This window comes from Pogonomyrmex barbatus, unplaced genomic scaffold (assembly GCF_055798465.1).
Source record: "Pogonomyrmex barbatus isolate J1 unplaced genomic scaffold, ASM5579846v1 scaffold12, whole genome shotgun sequence".
Taxonomy (NCBI): domain Eukaryota; kingdom Metazoa; phylum Arthropoda; class Insecta; order Hymenoptera; family Formicidae; genus Pogonomyrmex; species Pogonomyrmex barbatus.
The window spans coordinates 2464277-2476574 of NW_028297108.1; the positions used below are offsets into that span (position 1 = coordinate 2464277).

Genomic DNA, 12298 nt, shown 5'->3' on the forward strand with positions numbered 1-12298 from the left:
ATAAATTCAGATCGCGATATTTAGCAGCCAATCTATCTAGTTATGCTAACTAATGTTATGCATTTCGATATGCTAGCTGGATTAAATGTATTAAAACAGCAGTTGATTTTATTGCATTTTTATGGCGTATAGTCTTGTATACGAGTATTGCAAGCACCGTAATAGTAGCGCCGGCGATACGCCTGAATCGAAGCAAATTCAAATTTGCATCCCAGACCAGTATCCGTAAGCGGAAGGAAACGCGTTTCCGACCTTGCTCACTTATAATCTACTCCAAATATAATGGTTTCCTCGATCGATGGCGCAACACACAACGTGTAGGTAACGCAAAGAGCATCTCGGGATCTCGTCTCGCATTCAACGCGAATTCCACGTATTTGGCTGGAGCAATTAGTGCTCTCGCGATATTAATATCGGTGGTACGCCTTGGTGCAGCAGAGAGTATCAAACCGAGAGAATGCAGAATCGTTGAGCGATGTGGTTGAGAATCAAGGGAAGACAGCAGGTAAGAGAGCGATGATTAAATCATAATTGGAATTCCATATTGGTCATCTTCGCTTTCCGCTCGCGTAGAATTAACTCGTCATTGCGCCATCACACCCCCAGCTATTTAGTATGCAAGACTCTTAACTCGCGCGAGCAAGTTTAGTGTAAATTATCTGATGACTCCACTCGATTCCACATACCAAAAACTTGTTGCAAGAAAAGTAACAACGGCCATCGGATATCGAGAGAAAACACGGACGCGAAGTGTGAGCGAGCGAAGAAAGAGTTCGTGCTTGTATACGTGTGTCACACAGAAAGCAAAGTTGGCGAGAGTGCAAAAGGGGAACTAGGCGAAATAGAAACGTGATCCTGGCCATTGACATGTCGTTATTCTCGGGAGGAAATCTCAGGTCGACCTGTATCGTCGTATCCTCTCCCACGAGATTCAGGAATTATCGTGGACAAGATCGTAACTCCCCCGTACCATCGGCTTCTTCCTAGGATATCCGGCCGAGTGCTACTCCCATTCACTGCAACCACCGGTATCGCGAATAATTAATACTGCGATTTGTTTGCACGAACAATCACAGAGGCGAAGCCGAATGAAAACGGCTTCTCTCCCGGCCAGCATCGGTTTTCTCATTCCGATTATTGACCGCGAGAGAGATGTCAGATATGCCGGCATTCCCCGAACGTTAAGCACCTTGATCCAAAGTCCGTCACATTAGAGCCGACGTCAGATATGTGTAGGAAATCGCGCATTGTGTCGGTAAGGACCGCCGGGTAATCAAGGATCGTCAAGGGATTGTGGAATATTCCGTGTCTCTCATGGATGCGCAATTTGCGAATGCTACAGTGAGGAAGTACACAATACGTTTGCAACAGGCCATAATGATTTCGAGAGTTTGCTCTCTCGGGAGAATATTAGTCGTAAGCGTCGCATTGCTCGACGCGAAACAATTCGTGTAAGGCCGCGCTAAGTGCGATGTCTTACTCTGTAATTAAAAACGATAACTGCAAATATATTATAAATTTTTAGGAACAAAAGTCTAGAAATGAATTTATTTAATAAATTCAAATAGGCGCTCAAGATCCTAATTATATATAGTTATATATAATTAGGAATATATATTATTAGTATATATAATTGTATATAGCTGCGAATTTTTCTATTGTCTGAAATTGAAACATCGATTTATGTATATACATTTATTTATAAATTTTTTGCCAAAGTTGAAAATTTTGAAAAATTTTTTGACCCTGAATACTTTTTTGTTTGTTCTACATAATTCGCACATTTACGTTAATTAGAAACAGTAATTGTATCTAAAACGTTTTATGGAAAATTATGCTTATTTTTGACATCCAATTTCGAAGGGAATAAACTTTTGTTTGGAAAATGAGATTTGTTTTCAGCATAGCAATAGATGGCACATGATGGTGTAACCATTTGGCAGCCTCGGTTGGCTCTTGCGAGATCAAACTCGTAATCTGATGGGGCAGTTGCAAACACTCACAATATAACATATGGACGTTTTGCCAATATATACAAACTTGGCGCTTGAAGTAAAAGTTATGCAACGAGGCAATTATAGAAAATTGCGAAATATATAGTGTCTTTCCTTGCAATTATGAAACGATATTTTGATACATTTACAAACATACATTTTCAATACATTTTCAAACTTGAGTAGTATTAATTCAGCATAATTCTTAATTCTATTTTAATTATAAAATATAAAGAATTTCAAAAAGCTATTCAAAATGTGAACAAACCTCAATAATCACATTATAAATGTAATATTCTGTTCATTTTAGAACATACAAATATATTATTACATAATATGAAATATACAATTTGATGTTAACATTTATGCAAAATATCGGAATAAAAAAGTACACTGTGACATAATGCTGAAAATCATGATTATTTAAAGAAAGAAAAAAATTCCGAATGCTAATCTTCACGAAACTCAGCAAATTTCAAGGACCCAGCTTCAATTAGATTTAGGACCGTAAAAATACTTCGCTAGAGTACTTCCTTACTGCTCCCACTTCCACAGGAAGTAATTTCGGCCTTTTAATGAAATTTTAAAATTCGCCAGAGAATCGGGATAATAGATAAATCGTTTTATTTCTGAAGCACGCTTATTTCCGCACTTCATAAAGCGCGGTAAAAATGAAAATAACTAAAAGCACTTTGGAGCTTTATTTTATAATAAGACTTGGATCACAATATATTAGTTTTTGCGAAAAAAATAAAAAGTTTATCTTGTTAATTTTTCGTTTATCAATAAAATAATTTTAGCGCTCTAATTTTTTAAATATAAAATATGTGTTTATAAGAAATATATATATATATTCCTTTTTACATATTGTAATATGTATATAATATACCAAGTCATTTAATTATTTACATCTTTTATTCATATTTTTTTATCTTGTATTTAAAAAAAATATATATATTTCATAAATCAAAGAGTTTATATTTAAATTGTAAATGAATTTTCTTATTTCTTGTTAGCTGAGATGGGAAATGTAGTTAACGCATAAATAACGATAGCGCTAGAACGATAATAACACGAGAACTTATAAGACATAATACATAAATGACATGTTTGTTGCTAATTAGAGGAATTAATGCTATCATGTATTACACAACATGGCGTGAGTCGTAACACCTTGAGAATCGTAATAAGGCGCTTTATTATTTCACTCGAGAATATCTAAGGTGTTCCTTCCTTCTCTCGAGTGGCATACTATACATAAAATCCACCATTACTCATGTTACAACTTGAAATATAAATAAACTACTTGATGTCAGCGACGTCATTGCACTAACGTACGTTCTCTTCGAGTCGTTGCTGTTTGTGGATATATTTACATCTTTTTCTCCGTTCCCTCTGTCAAAACGATAACACTACGAGTTCACGCTCCAGTTAGTCGCGTACCTCTTATCAGAGGTAATTAATAAGTTATTAGTAGCGATGCGAGAGAATTGCGATACCGCTGGCGCAAAGAGCCAATCACGCGATATCGGTTATAGCCGCGCCGTGTGCGAGTGCCATGTGCTAAAACGAGTTACGCTAAAAAGCGTTAATTCCGCGCTGACCGTCGGTCGTCGGCATCGATTATCGAAAGCGCACCCCTTTGTGTCCCGTTTGAGCAAAGTGGTACGCGCTTTTTTATTATTTGCGCCAGGCGCTTTTCGCGAGTATCGCGGCAACCGACGTGACTCGCCGTTTTCATTTCCGCAGAGGTGCCGTTGACCAACCGCGTAAGAATAATGCATCGATTCCGTTCGAACGCCCGTTTACACACACACACACACACACACACACACACACACACACACACACACACACACACACACACACACACACACACACACACACACACACACACACACACACACACACACACACACCATACACACCACACACACCACACACACACACACACACACACACACACACACACACACACACACACACACCATACACACCACACACACCACACACACCATACACACCACACACACCACACACACACACACACACACACACACACACACACACACACACACACACACACACACACACACATACACACCACACACCACACACACACACACACACACACACACACACACACACACACACACACACACACAACACATATATTCCTGTGGTGCCATAAAACAATTTCGCACATTTTTATCGCCAAAACATTTCCACGATCATGGGGGGAGGGACGAAGGAAACGGCGCTATCTATAAAACTATAACTCCTCCATACGCTGTCTGAACCTGGTACCGAGTCGAGTAAAGAATCAGAGAGAGAGAGAGAGAGAGAGAGAGAGAGAGAGAGAGAGAGAGAGAGAGAGAGAGAGAGGAATCGAAGAGTTTCCACGAAAAGCACCCGATCCCTCGTCGAGCGGAGGATATAAGTAGAGAATGAGGGAAGAGAGACGAACGACAGAGAAACGATCGGCTGGAAGACGGCAGGCGAGGGAGGACTCTCTTAACAAACTGCTGAACTCACACCCCGCGGGATTTTATTTCTATTTAAATAGAGTTGCCCAGATACGCACTGTGATTCTAGAGCTCCAATCTCACTCTTTGAATTTATTTGTACTGTTCGTTAACTTCCCTCTTGTAGAACTTTACCGACGTAGTTCAGTAATGACGTCGCCGCGCTGCTCAAAGCATCTTAGTACCAATTTTCTAAATCGCAAATTACAGCGTATCTGTATGTTACCGTGGGAGTAACCGACGTGATTTCGTAATTTAGAGATAAAGATCTGTATTTGCATAGTAAACTTACTGCAAACTCTCGCTATCTGATTTTCATCTCATATTTACGAAAATGGCTAAATAGGAAAATGAAAACCATTCATATTAAACTCATATTTATCACAAATCATATAAGATTTTTTGGAAAAGTCTTCCTCACTTTTAAAAATAAAATTAATAGATAGTTGAGCGATTTATTATATGTGTTATTATGAATTATTATAAAATTGAAAAAGAGAAAAATCGTATTGATCTTATTAGATTTTCACATCACATTTTGAATAAAGAGAATTATTTCAAGATTCGATCAAAAAATTGCATTACAATCAAACAACCACGGGTGTCCAATGAAATTTACACGATCTAATCGAAACCAATCCCAATCATACAGAGGGACATCAGTGCGCGCGACACAGTGTGCAATTGCAGCGACAGCATGGCACAATGTATGGCTGCAACCGCGCGTGGAAATAGGATCGCTGAGGCTATAATGTTGCATCTCACCTTGTATGGTCCGAGATCCTCGACAACGCAGGTGAAAATGGCTTCGCGACCCACCGAAACCGTGAGGTTGTTCAACGGCTTGCCAAACCTGGGTAAATCTGTAACACGTGAACGTCCTCGACTTAAGTATCATGCCATCGCGCGAACCCTCCACGTATAACCGGCGGTATACATACTCTTACTTACTTACTAGTACTTATACTTATAGCCCACCTACGTGCGCGCCGAAGTTTGCAAAGTGCTCGAGAAACTCGGCAGTGAATAGCACGAGTTAACGTAAGCGGGTCAAGCGAGGACTAAGCTTGGCGCTTTATAATTCTGCAATGTTCTTGTGTGCACGATTTTGGAAGAGGATGGTCATTCGAAATCATCGCATGTCGTCATATAGTTGCGCCGCAATAAGGTCTGGAGTGGCGATCCAACGTTTACAAAGCAATTCCTATTGTAAGTCAGCCGGAAAGATTCAAGTGATCGTTTCTACTACATTTCTAGAATACAATGGTCTCGAAAATTTGAAATAGAGTCAAAAGAGCAATTTCATCATTCTTTAGATTCTAATAGGAAAAATATAATTCTGATATAATAATATCTACTATAAAATATTTGATTCCATATAAATATATTTTTTATATATATTTTCTTGCACAAAAATCTAGGCTAAATATTTTAATACACAAAAATGTTAACATTGCCTTTTGAAATTAAGAATAGACTAATAGATAAGAAAACAAAAAATTAAGACCTAACAATTACAACCCATAATTATATCGTAATTGTAAGATAGACTCGATATATATCGATTTCAACTGATTTTTTTTATATCGATCTGCAAAATATTTTGCGGTGAAATTTATTATGGTAATGAAGTAAACGTTATTGTAAGAGTGACAAGATTGTTTGTACAATATATAACAAAATTCCTTTCATTAAGCTCAGCTTTATAGACGGCCCGCTCATCAAGCTTAGAAACTTCTAAGAGGCCATTAATAAGCAAGCCAATTACTACTTCAAAGAAAATTTTCGAGACGAGATAGTATACTTACGAAACTACGCGTGATGATACGAAGTAAGTTAGCAACAGTTTATACTATGGTACGTGCATCATCACGCCGCTATAGTCCGAAATTTAATATGTACTCAAGTATTTCTCTCACCTAACAGAATCGATGTTGTCCCATGCGGCATTTGCATATTCAATTTCACGCAAAATTCTTGATTCCATCGAAGTTAGCTTTTCGGAAAGAGTTCGAAATCCAAAGAATCGAGATGGATGAATTATTAATAGGCCACGGCACATCCAATCTTTTACGATTTTTTCATAATCTTATTCTTACTTCCTTTATTACACAAGGTTATATTCGCAAAAAGCAGCTTTTAAGCTAATTCGATTACATTCTTTTTTTTTCTGCACATTTATTGGTACATATTGGCGTCGCTACATTTCGGAATTCAAAATTCTATTTTTCTGTCATTCTATATAAATTCAATAATCTCATAAGTTGTATGTTATCGAATAACTACATTGTTGCAGTCTGTATGTGAAGCTCTCACATTTGAAATGGCAGGCGCATTGAAATGGTTGATATAATATATTATCAGAAACACAATGGGATTTGATTTTCAAATGTACATGCATGTTTTTTACTCTTAAAAGAGCCTTTGCTAATTGCATTACTATAATTATATCCTCTTCCATCGATATAACGAGCCGCGGTAATTATATAGAAATCCATTCGCGCACATTTCATGCATTAAGTTTTATTAAGATCGGTATAAGTTTCATTGTATAATTCTCCTCGTCGGAAGAGAGAAGTGAATAGGATCTGTCAATTATTGCGAATTGTTGGATTCATGATCCGCGACAAGCGGTCGTTTACAAAGCCAGGTACATTACGCACATTCTGTCAGTGCAATGAGTGCTCCCATGCATCGTCAGTCACCGTTGCTCATTTAGGAATTATAGGCGTGCAGTAAAGCGATCTCTTAATCTTATTCGTCTAACAATTCAGATGTAATTTAATTCTCCACAAATAAAAAAGTTTTTATATATTTATTAATATATGTTTGCATGAATTTTGTGAAAAAAGTTGTTAAATCTGGATTTTAAAACTCGCGGATGTCGATTTCACTATATCTACAAGATGTCTACATTCAAAAGGCTATGCGAAAAATGGCAGCGGGTATTCAATGCACGCAACAGACGCGCGCGCTATTTGCTTTTAAATAATCAAATTTCTCGTTTACACTAATGGAAGCGGATAACAAATTTTTGATCTTATTAGGACGCATCTTTTTTTTCTTGATAGAAGTTTATATATATATATAAAACTATTCATTGAGTAATTATAAATTAATTAATAAAATTCAATTTTACAATAATTAGCGATAAATGTTAAATGAAAAAGTTACTAAAGCAATATTTAATTAAAAGAATAGTTAAAATTTAAAAATAATTAAAAATTAAATTTTACTACCTGCCAGTGTCTTTATCTATATGTCATTAAGATTGTGATTTAAAATGCTATTAATATATTATGTAATAAAATAGTATATTTTTAATAAATCTTTCCAATTTCTCAAATTTATAGATCATGAATAACATTCTTCGATATGAGTTGAATGATTTAATAATAAAATATCAACTTTATTAAGCAAAATCAATATTATGTTATTATTTTACCAAGAATATATAAAACTTATTAAAAAACTTATCAACTTAATTAAAATAATAATATTATTTCTTTAGTAAAAGTGCTGGCAAAATGGTGTATTTCATAAAGTAATCTTTCAAGTGCACCGCAAACCATTAAAGATTAAATTGAAGTTATAAATCACGTGTTAATATAGCCCGATTCACGAAGAACTAAAATGAAAAATAATGAGCACACTCCCTCCCTTAAATAGCAATCTAATCTGATTTCTGGTAAACCGAATAAATGAAAAATAAAGATCGGCACGCAAAGATGGTGTGAATCGATAATGTCTCAGTAATCGAACTGAAGCTAATTAAGAAATATATCATAAGGCAATAAGACTGCTCAAGATGCGTCTAGTAGTACTAGTTTTAAATTAAATTTACATCTCTCCTTTTTTTTTACAATGATTACATTCTATGCATGTGCGTAACGATATATACAATGTGCTTTCTTTTTGCGCTTGTAAGAATTCCCTTTCTTGGGAAACCTCATATAAAACGCTTGTTGATAGAAAATTTTTTTATATAAAATGTTAATAATAGAATAATCTCCCAAAAATGTTTATATTCTAAAAATAAAAATCGCAATTATTAATAAATCACAATTACATGAAATTTTTAACGAATTACAATCCGTGGAACAGATTTTGAATGGAAAAGAGTATATCAATATAATAATTAAATTTCATAAGAAATACGAAAATAAAGCCAGATTCATCTTTATCAATCTTGAACACATATATATGAAAACACATATTTCTGACATCTTGTCATATTTTTTCTATCTGTTGCTTTTATCGATTTTCATTCTTTTTTCGGATAAGGTCATATATTTAAAATAACTAGTCGCTATTCTTTAATGATCTTTATTGATCTAACACGTTCGATTTAAATCGACACGATACGTTTGAAAACTGTATTTGAGAATATGTGAATTTCTGGTTTACTCTCATGCGCAGGCCGGGCAAAGTCCGACCGAGCGCGTATCCGGATGTGTAATCTTCAGTCCGATCCGGGGATCTATGTAAATCCAGATGGGAAGATCCGAACGCGCGAAGAGGTCGAGGGAGATAAACAGCTAGAACGGATACAGGAGAACAGGAGTACAGAGAGGAAACGATAGTGGATAAAACGAGTTCCCGAATCCCCGCACGTTCGCGTATTACCATTGATAGAGGCATCGAGGTTCCTCCTGAAAATAAACGTAACGATCTTATCGATGAGATCGAGGGATCAATACCGGGTCGCGATGACCCGTGAAACGGTTACTCCCGTAGCAACCAAATCGTTTCCAGAATTATACTCATGAGCAATGCGAGCGTCGGTGGCCCCTAATCGAAGAAGTAAGTAAGCAAGCGAGTTAGCACGGGCGCGATATGCGATAGCTTCATCCAAGCCGAATGACAGCTTCCGGTATCTCTTATTTCGGGCACAATATCCGACCACGGAACTCATCAATCCTGCGCGTCGGCGTGGCTACGGACCAGAGCGGCACACATATGAGACAAACTTGCACGTACCTGGTAACTAGAAATTTTGCGATACTATCTATCATTCCTTCATCCTACTAGAAAAAGAATACCAGATTCCGTGTATTTCGAAAATGTAATATGGACTTTCCCTCCTGCGTCGCGCGACCAGGATTAAGGCCATTTCTTTATTTTTATTCTTTCTAAAGATAAACGAAATAAATATATACTGAATGGCAAATCAATTAATCTGGATCGATTCATTACGTATATGTAATCGCGTACGCGCGTAAGTATGATATAGGATTTCACTGAACGCTGCTTGTTAGTAGCCGGACGGGTTGCGTGGAAAGCTATTTGATTTTATACTGCTTCATTTCCATATATATATCGCACAAAAGAACAAGAAGATAAAAAAGATCATAAAAATGAAAAAAATCAGAATGCAGCAACTCTGCGCAAATTTCGTACACAAGCTTGTTTCAAATAAAGCGGAAAAATTCCAAAACTTTATCACTCTGCGACTTGGAGATTAAAGTGAAATCATTCTATGTCCAAATAATTCCATCTATTTGACTTTTCAAACTTCATCATCTTGAATTTTCATAGTTGGTATGTTTCTTTTACTCAAAATGTAAAATAAATAAAATAGTAAAACATATAGATCTTTATGTAAATTAATTTTTATAAAGCTTTAGTTATTAAAAAGTTTAATTATTCTTATGATTACTGTATTATTGTTATCCTACATTGCTATTGTACTTTAATTCTAGAAGTTCAAAATCATTTTTTCATTAAAACCCATTTTAAATTATTTATAATATACGACAGAAATAATTATTTGTGACATTAAAATGTTCTAATTATATTAGAATGTAATATAATTACATTCGCAATTGTTATTTATATGTTCTTTAATACAAGAAATGTTTAAGGAATCATAAAAAACGTACAAAACTAATTTTATCAAAGATTATAGATTATTTAAAATAAGCTTTTATATAAAAAATCAAGTAATTTTGGAGAAAATTAAACTCTCTTTGCACTCTCTATGCATCTCGATGTACATTCAATTATGTCAAATAAATTGTATTCCTATATAATTTTCCAATTAACTTAAAGAAGAATACGAAATAAAACCTTCGTAAAAAACTGAATGTCAGATTGTGCAAAATATTTTACACGCCACTTTATCTTATTACAAAAGCCATTTCCTAAATGTGGACATTATTTTGGTTTTACATTTTAAAGTAATTAAATATGATGAAAACATTTTATCATTAAATTAGAGTGCCGTCTGTAACGGTATTCATATGGGTGCAATGAAAATTTCTATTTCATCGTGATAAAAATATTCGTATTTCATTGGAGTAAATTTGATCAAGCTATAGTATGAAGCAACAATGTAGTTGTGGCCATTGTATACATCGCTAATAGTAATGCTATTAACATTTGCACGTAAAGTACATTTCGTCGTTCTCGTACAATTATATATGTTACAGATCTCAGTTTGCCGTTACTCTTCTTGTGTAAGATACTTTAATATGTGTATATATATATATATATATATATAATATCTCTACATATATACAATACATACATATATACAATACATATACACAATATATATACATATATGTTTATAATTCATATTTTTCATAATTCATTTTTTATGTATGTCTGAATATTAATATAATATGTTGAAATATAATTATTATCATGAAATCTTTTTTCTTTTTCATCTTAATATGATTTCGAATTACATACATTACACTTTACAAAAGTAAAATAATTTAAAAGATAAAAGATTTTTATCAAATTTTATGTTTAATTCTCTTTATTTCTTTCTATTTCTCTTCAATTAAACATAATTCTATAATTCTATAATATATTAAAAATATTTAATTAATTGCCTTTTCGTATGAATAAATTGTACTAAATAAAGCATATAATCGGAAATATAAGAGGAATAAAAATACTTGGACTAAATTTTTTATATTTTAACTATTTTTAATTTAAGTACAATTTTTTTTTTGTAAGTTGTTAGCATATCCAGACTTTAGTCTGGAAAAAGATATCTTTAAAAAGATATCTTTTAATATATAACAGTTTTTTCATTAAAAAACAATAATCTCAAATATAATGCTAAAGATACAAAATAAAAAATATAAGACAAATATAACTAGATAAACAATGTATATATGTGTGTGTGTGTGTGTGTGTGTGTGTGTGTGTGTGTGTGTGTGTGTGTGTGTGTGTGTGTGTGTGTGTGTGTGTGTGTGTGTGTGTGTGTGTGTGTGTGTGTGTGTGTGTGTGTGTGTGTGTGTGTGTGTGTGTATGCAAATAATTCTCTTTTCTCTTTAAACTAGATTTAGAATTAAACTGCATCAATAGACATAATTTTTCATCGCGTACTAAAAAAGAATTTATAATAATTCAACATTGAGAAAAGTAATTGAGTAAGCTACAGTGAAATCGGATATGTCTCATGAATAATGAAATTGGAGTTAACGAAGTATTTTCTTGGATGTTAAATGATACTACAATATTTATTTACCATGGCGCAAACTCCATGCCGTTGGCGCAAAGTAGCTCTATATTACGATACGCTATTAAACTTTGCGACGATGATAAATAGCATGACAGATATTTGAAAAATGTAGAGCGCGATGCAATAATATTTTATTTAAAAAGAAAACAAAAAGGAAAACAAAAAATTAGATTCTATTATAATTTAAATTTTTTTTCAACGTGCATAGTGCAACACGTTTCCATAGAAATTTCCGTACAATTCTTACAAGAATTTTGGAAAAACGATGAATCAATTCTCGAAAATTTGTAATGGACTTC

At 34.2% G+C, this 12298-nt stretch overlaps 1 protein-coding gene across 2 annotated transcripts in view; it reads right to left on the reverse strand.

The window, feature by feature from the left end:
• Window positions 1–12298, reverse strand: part of LOC105426440 (neurotrimin) — a 79241-nt gene that overhangs the window by 42767 nt on the left and 24176 nt on the right. For both annotated transcript variants that reach the window (XM_011637663.3, XM_089071942.1), the window contains exon 2: window positions 5285–5382. In XM_011637663.3, the coding sequence (XP_011635965.1) occupies window positions 5285–5382 (98 nt within the window). The remainder of the gene's footprint in view (window positions 1–5284; window positions 5383–12298) is intronic.